At 45.0% G+C, this 17868-nt stretch overlaps 1 protein-coding gene across 12 annotated transcripts in view; it reads right to left on the bottom strand.

The window, feature by feature from the left end:
- PPIP5K1 (diphosphoinositol pentakisphosphate kinase 1) overlaps positions 1 to 17523 on the bottom strand; it is a 46412-nt gene extending 28889 nt beyond the window's left edge. For 7 of the 12 annotated variants that reach the window (XM_011227376.3, XM_034661050.1, XM_011227388.3 and 4 more), the window contains exons 1-25: positions 17449 to 17523; positions 13795 to 13890; positions 13332 to 13506; positions 12683 to 12878; positions 12156 to 12246; positions 11844 to 11929; positions 11136 to 11290; positions 10912 to 11013; positions 10302 to 10463; positions 10067 to 10188; positions 8877 to 8978; positions 8542 to 8628; positions 8349 to 8424; positions 8095 to 8204; positions 7929 to 8011; positions 7630 to 7761; positions 7342 to 7463; positions 6867 to 7049; positions 3442 to 3583; positions 3029 to 3252; positions 2587 to 2714; positions 2271 to 2385; positions 2000 to 2107; positions 1239 to 1355; positions 919 to 1083 (exon numbers count right to left, since the gene is read on the bottom strand). In XM_011227376.3, coding sequence (XP_011225678.1) covers positions 919 to 1083; positions 1239 to 1355; positions 2000 to 2107; positions 2271 to 2385; positions 2587 to 2714; positions 3029 to 3252; positions 3442 to 3583; positions 6867 to 7049; positions 7342 to 7463; positions 7630 to 7761; positions 7929 to 8011; positions 8095 to 8204; positions 8349 to 8424; positions 8542 to 8628; positions 8877 to 8978; positions 10067 to 10188; positions 10302 to 10463; positions 10912 to 11013; positions 11136 to 11290; positions 11844 to 11929; positions 12156 to 12246; positions 12683 to 12878; positions 13332 to 13478 — 2955 coding nt within the window. In that variant the 5' untranslated portion in view covers positions 13479 to 13506; positions 13795 to 13890; positions 17449 to 17523. Of the gene's footprint in view, positions 1 to 918; positions 1084 to 1238; positions 1356 to 1999; positions 2108 to 2270; positions 2386 to 2586; positions 2715 to 3028; positions 3253 to 3441; positions 3584 to 6866; positions 7050 to 7341; positions 7464 to 7629; positions 7762 to 7928; positions 8012 to 8094; positions 8205 to 8348; positions 8425 to 8541; positions 8629 to 8876; positions 8979 to 10066; positions 10189 to 10301; positions 10505 to 10911; positions 11014 to 11135; positions 11291 to 11843; positions 11930 to 12155; positions 12247 to 12682; positions 12879 to 13331; positions 13507 to 13794; positions 13891 to 17190; positions 17385 to 17448 lie in introns of those variants that run through there. The other 5 variants (XM_019801706.2, XM_034661051.1, XM_034661052.1 and 2 more) reach the window with 3 other exon arrangements.
- Positions 17524 to 17868: the final 345 nt, after the last annotated feature.

Raw genomic sequence — 17868 nt, 5'->3', positions numbered from 1 at the left:
CTGGTACAGAGCCAGGTGAATAGATTTATCTGTCAAAGCAGGATCCAAAGCAGAGAGTCAGAGTCCCTGAGACAGGGATGAATCACGGGGTCAAAAAGAGTGTCATTGAGCCAAAGATGGAAAAAATCTTTCCAAGAAAAAAGACCTGAACAAAAACATCAGCACAGTTAGCTGGACACAATGTGACATTTATAATAGTTCCTCCTTCTAGGCTAGAGAACTACAACCAGGCCTAGAGATACACTCCAAAAATAGTAGACACAGGTCCAGGCTGATAACCCTCCTCAACAGAACAGAGGGAAGACAGAGAGCCCTCCAGACTTGCTTCCCTATCTGGGAAGAGCACAGATAACCCTAAAAGGATGATATTAAAGCATCACGTAATTGCTCCTGTCTGAGCTATAACTTTTATCCAAGGCAACAAAGAGAGAGAGCCTGGCCTTTAATAGCTATTGATTTATTATTACAGTAACTATTTACTGAGCATCTATATGATAGATATTACTTGTGTTTCACAGATGAAATACTGAGGCTTGGAGAAGTTACCTTTCCAAGGTCACACAGCTTTCAAGTATCAGACTGGGTGTTTAACCCAGAGTTCACGCTGTTTCCACTATATTTCCTTTTAAAGAACAGCCTTTTCAAACCCATCCAGAGGCCTCCTCCTCAATCTCATCTCTTAAAATCCTATCTCCGAGGCACCTCTCACTGGCATCTCTTTTAATCTCAGAAGTAGCAACCAGCTTAAAGGAGCTTTATTGGGAGACCAGCTGTGAAGAGAAATTAAGTAAAACATGTCCACCAGGGACAGGACGACTCTGCTTAAGGTCCCAAGAATCCCCCAAGGGGATTCAGAGGATTCAGATATTGTCCTATGAGCAATTTCACCACTTCTTTCTCCCAAGCCCCTCCCATTACCTCCATGGAGCCGGCTTTTCGGTTACGAATGAGGGGTGATCTCCTTGGGAGGCCAGGACCCTCAGGGGGCTGGGGTGAGGTCTGCAATGCCCGGTCTGGTTCATCTGATGCCTTCCCCGGGCACAGGTTCTCCATGCTGCCTTGGTCTGTTTTCATCTCTTCGTTCTACCCACCAACAGGCACAGATCAGAAAGGTGTTAATGGCCTCCAGCCTCCTAATCCCAGACTCCCCAATCCTTTTACCTCCCTATACTATTTCTAAGTTTCCCATCACTTGGTTCCTAAAGCCTCTAATCTGAAATCCCAGCGCTTGGACCCACCTCAGAAGAAGCTGGACGGAATCCACAGCCAGCTGGGGCACTGCCTTCTTCCTCAACACCTTTCACTCCAGGGCTGAAGTGTAGCTCCACATGGAACCGCTCCTCTGATAAGGGATCCTATGGGCATCAACAGATGAAGGGGCAGTGAGAAAAGTTGGATATGGTGGTGGAAGACCACCAGGGACAACAGAGAGGAACTCAGGATACAGCCTCCCAGGGGTGAGGCTTCAGTATCTTACTCCACTCTGGCGCTGATCTATTATAGCTCCCCCTTAACTATAGTCAAGTATTAAAGGATCCTCATTCCCTCACCCCCAGCATTTGAGATCCACCACCACGTGGCTTTCTAACCCCCAGTTCCACAACTCTTTCCATCCATCTCCCACAGTAATTCAGTTAAGCTACAGTACATACAGCAGCACACTTAATACATACATACAACATACATACATACTACACCACACATATCTTTGTGGAGCCAGATGAAAAAGGTATAACAATATTTGAGAGAAAAAGACTCCTTATAACATCATCTCAAATTCTATACGCTCCCTAATGCAGAGTTATGTTCTATGGTATCTCTCTGGCTCAACACTATCCCAAAACACTTTTTCTGTTCCTGTAGGAAGCTCCAGGCTCCTCTCTGTGACATGCTGTGCTTGGATATCACACCTACAAATTATAAATGAAAGTTTCTTTCTAGAATGGGAAGGAGGAGAAAGAAAGGGCACCCTCCTCACCCCACCCTGTTAGCTCCTCACCCGTGTGTTGTCCTCATACAGCATGATGACAATCTGGGTCATATAGTTGAGCTCTGAGATGGCACTGAGATAAGCCAAAGCTCTCTGCCATTGTGCATCCTGGGTCTCCTACAGAATATAAGAGGAAAATTAATGCCCAAGGACAAGGGAGTCAGGGAAGGGGCAGGGAGACAACGAGAATGCAGGAAGTTTACACTGAAAAAAGAAACATGAGGAGGAGAGTAAAAAAATGCTGGGGAAAAAATGTTCATAGGTTGAACATGATCCTTACATCAAGAAGTCCCCCATAACGGAAGACACTGAGTAGGGAGTGGACGTGGCTTTCACTGGTGAAATAGAGACGTGTTCGAACATGGCGGCCTGGGGAGAGCACCCCTCGGGAGTACCTAGGATAAGAGTTAAGTCATACACACTGTCACATAATCCTCTTCCCACCCCTCCACGAATTCCTTCCTCTCATTTCAAACACTTCTCTCCTTCCCCCCCCATCCCTTCTAAGTTCCCCAAGCTGTCCCTGCCTGAATTCCCCCAAGGGCTCCCCGACATGCCCCTCCCCCCATCCAGCACCCCTCCCAGCCCTCCCTCACAGGGGATGCAGCTTGTTGACAGACTCATCCTCGTGGGTTCTCTGCAGGTCAAGTAGTATCTTCCGCAACAGTGGAAGACAGAAGCCCACAGCAATTTCCAGTTTCTCCTCCCGACTGATCCCGTACTCCTAGGGGCCACAGGCCAGGAATAAGTACGTCAGTGAACCTTGTTTCCCTCTTGCCTCATACTCCTAGGCCCAAGATGATGTTTTTCTTCACCTCAGGTCTAGGGCTTCTTGCATATCCACCATATTCCCCCTTTCCAAGTTTCTCCTCAGTTAGCCTCTTGCACTTACTCAGAGCCAGAGCAGAGCCTGAGAATTATAGCAACTCAGCTTATTCTTTCTCTAAGTTTCCTTCCCCTGGTTCCCACACCATCCCTCCTTTCTGCTTTTCTCCCCTTCCTCTCCCAGTGCCCATACCCCTAGGCTATGAGACACACCTGGGGAATGACCACATCAGCCAATGCCTTAGAGAGACGTAGCAACTCTGCTGTGCCTTGAAGTCCCAGACTCCCATTGTGCTGCACATCATACTTCACACAGTCATAGATGTCAGGGATCTTACTGATATCATAGCGCCCACTCTTCTGTCGAAAGTCACGCTCCAGTTTGCTCCAACGCTGTAGCATGAGCTCTAGTGTCTCACTGTGGTAGAGTTGCAAGTCTGGAAGGAAGATGGACAGTCAGAAAGAACCGAAGAATTTATCTCTAACAAAAGACCCTAACAAATCTGCAATAGAATCAGGCGGATGAGAATGCCTTGTCTCAGACATTTCGGAGACGACACAGGAGTGTCTGAGGAACCCATCCATACCTGAAACCTTGAAGGGAAGATAGTACTATTCATACCTACCTACAGACTTCGGGTCCTGCATCCGTTCCCGGATCTGGTGAGTGAGGTTTTCAATCAGGGCAAATACCTGATCACAGACCTTCACAGGATTCTGGATGACAGCCATGGAGTTGAGGAGGGAAGTGCTTCCAGTGGGAGCCAGCTATGGTGAACAGAGAGATGAAAAGCAAGATAGGCTCTGTGCCAATTGCCCAGAATCCTGTGAGCTTATTACAGGAACTACCCACAAGTAAGATCTGCTCGTAGGCTTACTCCAATGAGGATTCTTAGGCTACAGGGCATACTATCAGTTCTAGGATGAGGGGACTTCTCTAACACAGTCATCTAAGAAGGGTTGAGGGTAAAAGTTTTGCAGTCCAGAGGAAATAAAACAGACCCAGGTTCTTTTTTTTCCTTTTTTTTTAAATGAGATGGAGAGAGAGGGTTGGGGAGGGGCAGAGGGAGAGAACATTAAGCAGGCTCCATGTCCAGCACAGGCACCCCCCATGTATATTTTAGAACCCCCAATAAAAGAACTTCGGTCAGGGCACCTGAGTGGCTCAGTTGGTTGAGCATCTGACTCCTGGTTTTAGCTCGGGTCGTGGTCTTGGGGTGGTGACGTTGGGCTCTGCCCTGGGCATGGAGCCTACTTGGGATTCTCTCTCCCTTTCCCTCCCTCTGCTCATGCACTCTTGCTTTCCCCCAAACTTTCTCTCAAATAAATGAAATCTTTAAAATAAATAAATAAATAAATAAATAAAATACACATGGAAAATACTGAATAGGGTGCCTGGGTGGCTCAGTCAGTTAAGCGTCTGACTCTTAAATTTAGCTAAAGTCACGATCTCAGGATCATGAGATTGAGCCTCACATCAGGCTCTGCACCAAGCGTGGAGCCCGCTTGAGATTCTCTCTCTGCCCTCCCTCAGCCCCATCCCCTCATCCTGCTTGAGTGCGCTCTCTTTCTGAAAGAAAGAAAGAAAGAAAGAAAGAAAGAAAGAAAGAAAGAAAGAAGAAAGATAGATGATAGATAGATAGATAGATAGATAGATAGATAGATAGATAGATAGACAGACAGACAGACAGATGGATGCTGGGGAATAAAGATTACACCAAAACCCTTCAAAATCCCCACAGAATGTTTCATGAGTGGGTAACAGAGATAACAAAATCTTATTCCTCTTAACAAAATGCTAGCTTGACCTAGAGCAGAGGTCCTGCCTCAGAGCTAGGTTCCAGATGTAGCTTTCAGGACAGTGACAGTCAATGAAGAATGGGGAAGGGAAAAGAGGACTGTGGATGGAATGTACACATTCAACTAGGTCCTTTTTGCTAACAAAAAGAAGCAAGTAGAAAGAAAAAGTGCTTTAGCTTTTTGAATTTGACATTGAGCAATGGATTGGAATATAAGAGAGCAAGGTCTTGCCCTTATCAAGTCTTGTTCAGAGAAAAACACAAAAAATGACTTTCTTCAAGCAATGTGCACAGCTACTGAGCTCACTGAAGAACCTATCAGAAATGGTTACATGATACTCTGAATATACTTAATGCCACTGAACTGTACACTTAAAAATGATTCAAGTAGGGGCAACCCCCTGGCTCAAAGAGCATGCAACTCTTGATCTCGAGGTTGTGAATTCAAGCCCATGTTCGGTGTAAAGATTACTTAAATATAATTGAAAAAAGAATCTTTAAAAAAAAATGATTCAAGCGGTACTACAATTAAAAAAAATATTTTCTTTAAAAAAGAACTCATCAGAAAAGAGCTACCAGTGGTAGATGGCATAAAATCAGTCTGGCATATGATTTCCAGTCAATCATGGCTGGATACATAGGAAAAAAGACGGCACTGGGTAATGGCATCCACTGTGATTAATACTGTGAGGCAGTACACGAGAGTGGCTAACAGCCTGGGATCTCAGGTTAGACTCCTTGGGTTCATACTAGCTGGGTGTCCTTGTAAAGGTTGCTTAAATTCTTCTGAGCCTAGCTTTTCTCACCTGTAAAATGGGAGAAAAGTAGTACAAGTCCACAATTCTTAAGGTGGATTAAATATGGTCATTAATTCTTTGTCACCTTCCCCTTGCCTAGAATCTGCACTGGCCCTGTGACTGATTAACCAATAAACAACAACAACAACAACAACAATGAAACCAATTCTGGGCCTACACACGTTCAAAAGAGTTTGGAAGGGGGCACTTGGCTGGCTAGTTGGTGGAGTACGCAGCTCTTGATTTCAGGGTTGTGAATTTAAGCCCCACATTTGGTGTAGAGATTATTTAAAAATAAAATCTTTTTTTAAATTTATTTGAGAGAGAGCACGAGCAGGATGAAGAGGGAGATGAAGAGGGAGAGAGAATCTCAAGCAGACTCCCTGATGAGCGTGGAGCCTGATGTGGGGCTTGATCTCACAACCATGAGATCACAACCTTAAGAATAGGGGTGCCTGGGTGGCACAGTCGGTTAAGTGTCTGACTCTTGGTTTTAGCTGGGTCATGCTCTTAGGTTTGTGAGATCAAGCTCTGTGTTGAGCTCCACATTCAGCACAGAGTCTGCTTAAAAGACTCTCTCCCCCTCTCCCTCTGCCCCTCACCCCCAAGCGTGTGTGCATGTGCTCTCTCTCTGAAATAAATAAATACAATTAAAAAAATAATTAAAAAAAACCCAAAATCTTAAAAGAAGCTTAGAAGATTCTACTTTTAGGGTGTCCTAAGCTACCATTTAAGAAGTCTGGTTTACCGTGCTAAGAAACCACATGGAGAAAACATGTAGAGAGGAGAGTCTCTAAGACTATAGGGATAGCAAGAAGAAGGAGAAAGCCCAGCCATCTCAGCAACCCAGCTGAGCCTTCAGATGGTTTCAGCCCCCAAACCTGGCCAGTATCTGGGGAATTTTAGGAGATACCCCAGTCAAGACCAGCCGAGCCTGGAGCTATGAATAAGATAATAGAATGGATATTGTTTTAAGTCACTGACTTTTGGGTAGTTTTTTATGCATCAATAAATAATTGAAACTCATTCAGAATCCTTGCAACCCACTGTGTTTTGGAACTGAGACTTGTTCAGACTTTAGGAAGTTAATATAGTACATATGCCACATGCTATATAGTATCTCCAACAGGACTTAGGGCATAACTAAACACATTTATATTTCTGCAGCACAATGTATGACTATGTAAACTAAACAAAATAAACAGGAATTAGAAATAGTCTTACCATGTCAGGTTTTGCTACCAAATAAATCTTGGTGCCAAATCTTTTTTGTTTTTGAAATTGTGGTTAAGAGATTGTAGACCCATACTTACCTCAAAGAGTAAGGATTAAATGAGATAATGTATGGAAAGCAGTGCCTACCATGTAGTAAGTACCATTATTGATCACTATTACTTAGAATTCTAGGAATTTGGGATGGGGATATGTTGGGCACAAAAATAGGGAGAGCCTGACCTGATCGTAATCCTCAGGACCAAAAGGTGCATCCTGCTGCAAAATATGGTGCAATCGAGCCTTCACCCGATGCTGACAGCTGCTCAAGGAATCACCATCACTGTCCAGGAGCCCATTCATGTTGGCACTCTTCACCATTTGTACCAAAATGGGTGTTAGCTCTCCTTCTAGAGCCAGAAGGCCCTGGAGAGGAAGCACAAAATCTATTAGTTTTCCTTCCAATCTACTTCCTCTAGGCCTAGATGGTCCCAGAGATCAAATGGGAACTAGCTTGGAGAGGAGAGGTACAGATCAAGGGGCCTACCCCCACTAATTATTCTCAGCTCATTCTCAGTAGTATAGAATGGGTCAGATACAAGCAGAAACTTCTCTGAGTTAGCACATAAACATCCTGACATTTTCCAACTAGTTCTCCAAACTCTTGGTTTCTCGACCTAATGGAAGCTGGGACTATGGGAGAACTCTAAGTGTGCACCTTGGCAAAGGCAGCTGCAGTCATCTGGACACGGCCCTCATCAGAGGCATAGATCTTGAGATCGTGGCGGAAAGTGCTATGGAGACGAAGCAGCCCACAACCAGGGAAGCCAGCATAGTCACCTGGGGGTAAAGGGGAGGACCAGGAATGGACTGCTATAAATACCCACATGGAAGAAAGAATGCTCTTTCCCCCATTAACTTCTCCATTGCCTCTATCTGTTCATTCCCCTAACTTATTCTCTAAACGTCTTATCCAAGCCCTGCTATTGACCTCCAAAATACTCACCCTGTCCTCCAGGGTACATGCACCGAAAAGCTCGCCCCAGCTCCTCAGCCTGAACACGACCGGCAGGAGTCAATTCTCCACCCCACTTCAGTACCAGCAATAGAGACGGGGCGAGGGCTTCCTGCTGTTGGTCTGCAGGAATAAGAGAGAGTGAATCGGTCTAATCTAAGGAAAATAGTGGGGATGTCTAAATGGCAGGTCTTCTCTGGAGCCCGGAAAGGTGATTTGAGGTAGAGGTCATCTAAAGGTCTAAGAATAAGAAACTTGAATGGTAATGGCAACGGCATATTATATCTCACCTTGCCCCTCATTAGTAGCTTTTACTCCATGAGGGTAGTAAGTCAACTGCACTTTCCGGTTGATGCCTGAGAAATGACCGTACCTGCAGGATAAGCACAGTTTACTTTTTACCCCAGCACCCAGTTCTCACTGTCACCGGCTCCCCTTTCCCATTCCCTTTCTCACATCTCCAACACAGACTTCAGCTGCTCTAGTTTCCCAGTCTTCTCCTCGATCTCACCACCTGGTTCTTTCTCCAGTTCAGCCAATAACAGCCTTGTGATATCCAGCACCTCCTAGAGGAAATAACAGGATATCCGTGCAGAAGGCCAAGTCCTGGCAAGTTACCCTTTCATCCTGGCCTCTCCTTGAGGCCCCCAAATCTATATTCTCTATCTTTCCCATAGCACTGCTCCTCCCAGCCAGATTCACCAGGTTACCTGTAGCTGCTCTGGCCGCTTCAGTTTTAATTTACCCGTCTTGTAGCCACCATGTTTTTCAAATAGACTGAAAAACCTGAAGAAATAAGGAAAAGCTTCGGTATGGGGTGAGACAGTTAAAACCTTGGGGAGCTGCTCCATCCCCATCTCCCTCACAAAAACCTATCTGTCTAAATTAGGAGATCCTTCCTACCTTGGATGTGTCACCTCCATCTTCATTTTCTGTTTAGGGGTACGATCCCCATGACGGATAATTGCAATGACACAACGAAGTTCCATCCTAAGGTAGGGAATGTTGTTAGAGCCTCTCCTCCAATCCATCCCACACCAACTCCCATCATTTCATTTTATTTGACATGTCAGAGAACAGAGGAAAAACTATCTGAGATCAGGCATATAGGCAGGGTCAAGGAAAATGCCTGGAAGATGCCCAGCTCCACTAGTCAGATGGTATAGGGTCAGAAAGTAACCACTGGTCTGAGTCAGGTGCTTTTAGTAGGTTACTCCAGATTTTATACTTTTGCTCACATAGTGCCAGATGTGGTAGGGACAATGGGAATGTCCTCAGCCTCTGTGGGGATGGACCATGGGATCTGGAACTGTGGAGCAAGCTCCCGCATGATGGTGTTCCTAGGAGAAACATGAAGAACTGTATGAAAATGAATGAACCAGAACCACACATATGAATAAGGCTCACAAAAACTAGCAAGCTGTGGAAGAATACATTATATAAAGTCTGAAAACATACCCCAAAAACAACCCCATAGATGTAGTAAAAGTATTAATAAATGCATGGGAATAACAGGGGCACTTGGGTGGCTCAGCTGGTTAAATGTCCGACACTTGGTTTTGGCTCAGGTCATGATCTCATGGGTCTTGAGACTGAGCCTCACATCAGGCTCCGTGCTCAGTGGGGAGTCTGCTTGAGATTCTCTCCCTCTGCCCCATCCCCCACTTTCTTTTTCTAGAGTGCACTCTCTCTAAAATAAATAAATCCTTAAAAAAAAAAATTAACGCATGGGAATGACAAACACCAAATTAAGGATTGTGGTTATCTCTGGATGGGAGGGTAAGGGATGTAATTAGCTAGGGATGGGTAGGGGCCTCAACTATATTTCCTTTTTTTTTTTTTTTAAGATCTATTTATTTATTTTAGAGACAGAGAGAATGTGAGTTGGGGGGAGGGGCAGAGGAAGAGGGAGAAGGAGACTCCTTAAGCAGACTTCGCACTGAGTGTGGAGCCCGACACAGGGCTTGATCCCAGGACCCTGAGATCATGACCTGAGCAGAAATCAAGAGTCAGCCACTTAAACAACTGAGCCACCCAGGCATGCCAATTCTTAATATTCTATTTCTAAAGCTTGATGGTGAATACCTGAATACTCACCGTATTCATCATTCTTTCCACATTTTTAAATATCATGTGGTGAATTTTTTAAAAGAAAAGTTTTAAAACAGTATTACAGTATCATCATATTTAGTACAATAATATAGTCTGTTTATATATGGTAGAAGACGACATATTGGTATGTATAAAACTGTTAACAGTTTTAACTGGGGAGTGCAGCGTTAGGAAGACAAGAGGGCTAAGGAATCCTTTTTCCATTTTCCTTTTTCACTTTTTTAAACCCTTTTTGCAATATTTAAAATAAAGCAAGAGCCTCCTAACTCTCTTCTCTAAGCCCATTCTGCCCAGTCCAGACCACTGTGTCCCTTACCCCAGAATCTTGGCACAGTCATCATAGTATTTCATCGAATTCTTGACAAAACTGAAGCCATTGACGTCACACACAAAAGAGTGACCATTGGCACGAAGAAGGTCAAAACCACAAACTGTTTGCTGCAGTGGAAAGAGGCAAGATGAGAACAAGAGAGCCACTCTTTCTTCCCAGACCCCTGCTCCTGTCTCATTCCCCCATTCCACAGCACCACCCACCATGGGCCCTCCTCCACCTTAAAAGCTACGCAGACTTTCCTGGCCACCAGCTTTTCCATGGCAGTCAGCATGACTGGATATCGAATCTCTTTCCCTTCACTGTCTCGTTCAACCTTCCCATCCAGGGCTGGAGATTTTCTGGCTTCAGCATGGGCATAATCAGGCCCCACTGTATATACCTGCAGGTACATAGCATCACTGAGTATGCCCACCGCTCATCCTGCATATAAGAAGATAATATGAGCACTAGGTCTGTAAACTAGTTTCAGAGTAAAAACAAAAACAAAAACAAAAAAAGTCTGAGTACAAAGAACAAGGAGACCAACATTTTTCTTACTGAGTCCCAGTGAAATATCTTTATGAAGGTTTCTCTTTGGGACTCCAGATCTATTATCTAGTCCTCGTTAAGAAATAACTTACCAACATTATACCATTTTCCACGCTACCCTTGCCATTGCTCTGATAGTAACAATGTAAATGTCTACTTCTCTAACTTCACCTGAATACGAAAGCAAATCACATTCATGCTTTATTTTCTATGACTCTCCATACACTTCCACTTGCTTCCCATGCACATCATCCCACCTAGACATTTATGACTTCTTAAATCCCTATATCCACCATAACCTTGACATCTGTGCCATCTGTTGGCATAAACTCCTCATAGATGTATGATCCTGTCTTGCGGACACTGCTCTCAGGAGAGTAAACGCTGCTTCGGCTGCCAATCTTCAGGAAGAAAAGGAAGAAAAAAATGTTGCCTCCACCTTGTCCCCAAATCCTCCAGCATCCCTCCCCATCACCTCATTCTTGTCCTTCTACTTCCCCAAATGCTCAAATGTCTCCCATACCTTACGGAAGAGGCGCTGACTTCCTCCTCCAGCTGAACTGGGGTAGTAGATGTAAACATTATGGTCCTCTGCACTCACTGGCTTCTCCACAAAGGGCTTGGGAAAGACAGCTCCATTTACCTCTACCTGGTCTTCACCTTCTATCAGGTTGCATTCTGAAAGACATGTATGCGGTCATTTCCAGGGTTGAGAATTGTAGGATAATTCTGGGGTGCCTGGGTGGCACAGCGGTTGGGCATCTGCCTTCGGCTCAGGGCGTGATCCCGGCGTTATGGGATCGAGCCCCACATCGGGCTCCTCTGCTATGAGCCTGCTTCTTCCTCTCCCACTCCCCCTGCTTGTGTTCCCTCTCTCGCTGGCTGTCTCTCTGTCAAATAAATAAATAAAATCTTAAAAAAAGAAAAAAAAAAGCATTGTAGGATAATTCTAACCCCCATTTCTCTGAGTTTTAATCTCCATAACACCCAAATTTCTATGACCATATCTTAGTAATAGATATGGAAGTATCTATATGGTATATAAGTACAGTAGTATCTACAAAAGAGGTCCAAGGCTCTGTTCAAGGACACATAGCTCTAACTCTACCCTTAATCCAATAACCAAAGGCTCACTGAGATAAGTAGTACATGGAAATGTCTAGACCACAGACAACTAGGCTAAGTCACAGAAAGCCAGGCAGGGCAAGACTGGACAAAGCCAGGTACTCACCCTCAGGCCGGGCAGGGTCACGGTTGAGCACAGCATATCGAGGCAGATCAATACCTTCCTCCTGCAGGATCCGGTACACCTCCCTCCTGTTGCCCCCAAATAAATTAGCTGGGAGAGGTGGGGGGCGGTAACCAAGGGAAGAGGCTAGGGATTTCATTTGCTCAGGAACTGGTAGATATCAGAATATAGAACTCAAAAGGGCATGATACAAAAATTAAGCATGTTTGTTTGACTCTGCCCCTCCCAGAGTGGACTCTATAAACAGGCATGATTTCAGGGCTACCCATCCCACCAATCAACAGAAAGCTATACCTATCCTGGATGTAATACTGCATAGCCAGGTCATTGATAAGAAAGGGGTTTCGAAGCTTGGAGTAAGCAACAGCTTTATCCAGAGGAAATCCTGGGATAGAGAAAGGAAATAGATCAAAGAAAAAAGTGAAAGAGAGTGAGAAAACAGCAAGAGAAATAGATGTATTAAAGCTAAAGTTGCCATTAAGCTCCTCTACCCACCCACCCATCACTTATCCTTCTGCCCAACTTCCCAAGTCTAGAATATCCATCAGGAAAAAGTGAAAAAGGTATTATTTTTAGGGTCCTTCCAGAGATACACAATTCTGTCAGAGACCCCAAGAGCCTTAGATCCTGAGGTTTGAATGTGGCCTTTAAACCACCTCCAGCAACTCTTCCACGATATAGGGAAAGCAAACCCCTCTGCACTGTTCTCCAGTGTGTCAGGAAGAGCCGATGACCTCTGTACTATTTGACAGTAAGAACCTCATTTCCCAGTCCAGCACTCCCAACACCATTTCCTCCCATTTTCTTTCACAGACTCCAACCTTTGGAGTGGAAAGAGATGAGGCAGTGGCAAGATGGCCAGTTTTCCACAGGTTCGTTGAGGATCACATCTTCTCCCAGAATGATAACAGTTAGGTAGTCAAATCTGCAGAGTCGTTCTAGGATTTGGGTCATTGGCTTGGACTTGGATTTCTTGGTCATGGCACAGATGCCAACAATGATCTGAGGTTCAGGAGGCTATAGAGAAGAAGTGCTGTCAGGAACTTAGGAACTTCCCACCAAGACCATCCCTATTAGGGAACACTGTCTCATCTCCTTTGGGCACGGTTTTTTGCCAGGACTTTAGACCTACCGGGTAAATGCTATTTCCTAACTTAGGTCTGGAATGTAGAATATACAGGGATTTCTACTGCCTAAAGAACAGGAGCCTTTCCACAGTAGGAAATGTGTGCTCAGGCAGAAGAGCCAGAGAACCAGTAACACAACAGGAGGAAGGCATAATGGCAGGGAATTCAAAGAGAAGTAACCTAACCAATATCTACTGCTTCTCCATTTAATCAGGACAGGGCCTGTTTATGACAGGAAATCTATGCATTTGGAAAGAGCAGAGAGGTGTCTCCAACCAATGGAATCTCAACACTCTATGAAAGGGGTCCCAATACCAAGTTACATCATTTTCCTTAGTCTTACCACTTCATCCTCCTCATCCTCAAGGAGCTCGCTGTCACTCTCTTCTGTCCTCATGCCTATTCCACGGGTGCCCAGCCCCTCATCTCCAGCTCCCAGGAAGAAGTGGGCTGTGGCACTCTCACCCTCACTGGCCGGCAGTGACCACATCCCCGCCGGAGCACCCACTCATCCCGCTCTGCAATGGAGGGTATCCCATTAGCTCAGAATCCAAACCCCATGGCAGTGGGTGGGGATGGGGCATGGGGAATGATAAAATAAAGAGGGAACGATAAGGAGACTAGGGGAAATGGGAAACAAAACTATGGTTAGAAGGAGCAACAGGAAAGGAGGCACGCACATGGGCTATGACTTGTCGGGCTATGACTAAAGATCCCTAAGAGAAAAGCAAGGTCTCCCTTTTCCTCTCTGCTCAACCCACCCCCAACCATGAGACTGGTGAGAGGATAAGTAGGTTAACCCTTACAGTGCTGGCATGTCCCTGATTCTGCCAGCAGGAAACACCATTAACTCCAGCAGCAAGTGGAAAAGGCAGTTCCTCATGGAAGGCTACTGTTGATTCCTACCAGAAGAGAAGATTAGAGTGACATTTCCAATCTTGGATTCATTCCAAAATGTTCCTATCCTTTCACCATCTCCCCACAGTTGTGTTGAACTCAGGGATTTAATTCAAGGGCAGAGGGAATGAGAGAGCTCAGCTGCCTTTGACCTTAAGCCACATCTTCATTCCTACCAAGGATTAACTCAAAAAACATTTATTGAGGGCACCCTATGTTCTAAGCATTATATCAGAACATTAAAATTCTCTATGCCCCCAACCCTCCTTCATGTGCTCCACTTTAAAAGACAAATGCCCAAATCCAGAAAATCTGTCAAGGAAAGAGGGCTAGTGCTGACTGGGAGGTTGAGGATACAGGCATCTATACAATAGCCTCCAACCCATTCTCTGACCAAAATTTCAATTTTCTTTCTACCATGTCCTGGTACTACAGACCCAAGTATGGTCTAGGCCAAGATCCCGTAACCAGAAACTACTGTAGGAAAAAATTCTGCCTAGAGCCATAATCAGTGAGAGTATCTTAAGACTTATACTTGAGTTAGAACAATCTGGTAGTTCCACCGCATACATACACCTACTGTCGTGGTTCCTAACTAATAGTGAGGTCAGGGGATATTTGGTAGGAAGCATTTTTGGTTGTCACAACTGGGAAGGTGCTATTGGCATCTAATGAGTAGAGGCCAAGGATACTGCCTCACAGTTTAAAATGCATAGGATATTCCCCCACAACAAGTAATTATCCAGTCCACGACATCAGCAGTGTGGAGGTTGAGAACTTCTGCTGTAAAAAACTCTCCCTCATAACAAGACATGGGCAAAGATGTTCATAACCTCACTACTGGTTATGGGAAGAACTGAAAACTCTGAAGTCACAGGTAGAACAGACAAATATAGTTAAGTATACACAAATGATAAACTAACAGCAATTTTTAAAAATGAATCAAAGATGTACAATATGGACAATTTCCAAATGCAAACTGCAGAAATGCACATGCAGTACAATTCAGTTTGCATAAGTAAAAAATATTGCATATATTTATAATTGTATACATAATTAATAGAAGTCTAAAAATATGGACTGGAAAGAAAGACATTAAAGTCATGATAGTGGTTACCTCTGAGAGGGGAAAATGGAACTGAGAAGGATCTGAGTGGAACTTTACAACCTTATCTGTAATGTTTATTTCAATTTTTAAAAAAATCTAAAGCAAATACACAAAAGGTTAACATTTGTTAATACTAAATTGCGGGGATACGGGTATGCTGCTTTTTTCCAAAAATAAAGTTGAGTCACCCAGCAGCAATTTTCACATTCTCCAAAAGTTCTCAGAAATGCTAACCAATTAAAAGAGAAAAAGTTACTAAAAAGAAAAGAAAAAGGAAAAACTAACCAAGGACTCTCATAAAAGCCACAAACACCTTAAGTAAATGGTTTTAGTCTTACAGACTTTTAAAGTAGTCTCCAACAATTATTTTGTATTTTGAAACCCTTCCATTGCAAGTGGGATTTGCAGCTTTGACCAGAAAGTTACAGCTAACCTTTATGCAGACCTTGATCTTTCTAGTCTTTACCATCTCCTTGTCTCTACTAGACAACCACATGCTCCTTAGACTTAACACTTCCAGTTGTCTATTGCAGGTCTCACACATACACTCCCCCTCCTGAATAGGCCATTTCTTTGAACTCCTTTTTAGTGACCTAACCCAACTTTCATGATTTGTGGCATTACCAAGGTCCCTGTATAGCTTAAGCAAGAAGAATTTTGTTCCACCCTTTATTCTTTATCTGAAGCAGGGATTTTCCCTCCTGTCTAAGATTCCTAATCCTTCACCCTTTTTTCCATTTAGTCCTTCCTGGTTTTCTACTGAATGTATATAGTCATTTTCCTGAAATTCTATTTTAACTTTATAACAGGGGTGGTAATAGAATGGGGAAGAAGAGTCTGTTCACAAATACGTGGCTAAAGAGAGACGGAAAGGCCTAAATTCATAGTTAACAAAGCAAAGATAGAAGCCTGACAGAAATAGCTATGATATAAGCCAGGATTTATTTAGATGTACCTCCGAGAGAGGCTGGGATTTGATGTGGTATTCCAAGAGCCATTCCCCAGTTTTCCGTGCCCTTCTCCCCATCCCCCTCTCCCTCAATACTTTGTTGCGAAACAAAAGAAACTTCACGCTCTATACAGTAAGGGCTAAAGGGCAGTCTAACTCCTGCCTGAATCAATGCAAACCGGAGGGTCAGTGGTGGGGAGAAGTTAGATAAAGAGAGAAGGTGGGGCACATGGATAATCTCAGAAACACTCATGTTAAATCAGATCTGAAGAAGGGGTAGAAGAGAGGGTAAACTGTGTAACTTCTTTATCCCTTAGAATTTACAGATGCTTGCAGTAGTCAATTTCCTTAATCACCATGCACTTAATGGAGGGCACCATTGGTGGTGAAGGGAAACATCAATACACAGTCCAGGCAGGACTATTTCCAACACAGTAAAACTCCTCAGGCCAACAACACGATCTTCTTCCTGCCTAAACTCCCTCGAGATGCAATGCTTACTCCTTCATACAGAACCACATTCTGACACTGATGAGCTGTGCTGATGCCCTTGTTCTATCAACCCACTCATACTCCCTTCTTCCCCTAAACTTGCTAAAATGACTCTTCGGGGCGCCTGGGTGGCACAGCGGTTAAGCGTGTGCCTTCAGCTCAGGGCGTGATCCCGCCGTTATGGGATCGAGCCCCACGTCAGGCTCCTCCTCTATGAGCCTGCTTCTCCCTCTCCCACTCCCCCTGCTTGTGTTCTCTCACTCGCTGGCTGTCTCTATCTCTGTCAAATAAATAAATAAAAAATCTTTAAAAAAAAAAATAAAAAAATAAAAAAAAATAAAATGACTCTTCATTGACCCCGCCAACCACTCACAACACTGCTGCCCCTCCCCCATCACTGATCAACTAATCCAATTAATAATCTAACTAATCCTCTCACTCAATGATTCTTCAGCATTAAGCAGCCCTCCAAACCCGCAGATGAGTCGCCACACTTGGTAACATTTATATCGAACCCTCAATGATCCCCCACAAAGAATGCCTACGATCCATTCCGTCCTCACACTAGCTCTCTCCAGGGTCCCCTCCTCTCCGCAACAACCCCTGCCTGCAGCGATTCCCTCCCGCGTCGACTCCCTTCCACCCTTCCTCACACAGACCTCCCCACCCTGACCCGCTCCCCTGCTGCCTACGCTCCTCACGCACGACTCCCTCTTCCTCCCGCAAATCCTCAAACCCCTCTCTTCTCTTGCTGACCCCCTCCGGTGTCTCTCCTCACACAGCTCCCGGTCACGAATACCGCCCTCCGATGCGACTCCACCAGCCTTCGCCCGCCCCCGCCTTACTCTCCCTACGCTGACATTGAGGCCTCTCCGTTGGGCCTCTTTCCGAAGCTGCCCCCAGCCGGTACCAAACACGGCCCTCAGCACCAACCGAGCCCACTCTACCCAGCCCACCCCCAGATACCGCCCCCAGCCCCCAGCCACTCCCCCACCGCCCCCGGCCCTCGCTCACCCGCCTCCCTGCGCTCGCGCAGCCGAACCTGCCGTCAGCGACACCTGACAGCAGCCCAATCAAAGCGTGGCTTCTCTGCGGTGTCACCAATCAGCGGAGGGCGCGCACCCGCAACAGAGTCAGGCTGCGTTGGCCCGCACTTCTGCGTGGAGGAGGGTGGCCCCTAGCGGCTGTGGGGAAGGAGTGCAACCTGATGCGCCCCTTCCTCCGATTTCTAACTGCGTTGGCACAGCCCAAATGCTTGGTTTAGACAGAGACTTCCCAGTGAGACGGAGAGCAGGGAAGAAGAAACAAGATGCAAAGAAAGAGGTACAGTTTGTGCCATTGCACGTCCTTGAGAACAAAACCAGGTTTTCTGTTTGTTTTTTAAAACAAAAGGAGTATGACATATTTAGAGAGCCAATAAATGTAGGTTGAAAA

The sequence above is a fragment of the Ailuropoda melanoleuca genome, chromosome 5 (assembly GCF_002007445.2).
Source record: "Ailuropoda melanoleuca isolate Jingjing chromosome 5, ASM200744v2, whole genome shotgun sequence".
NCBI classification, from domain to species: domain Eukaryota; kingdom Metazoa; phylum Chordata; class Mammalia; order Carnivora; family Ursidae; genus Ailuropoda; species Ailuropoda melanoleuca.
The sequence above is the reverse complement of the archived record's forward strand: the minus strand, read 5'-3'. Positions and strand labels throughout refer to the sequence as shown.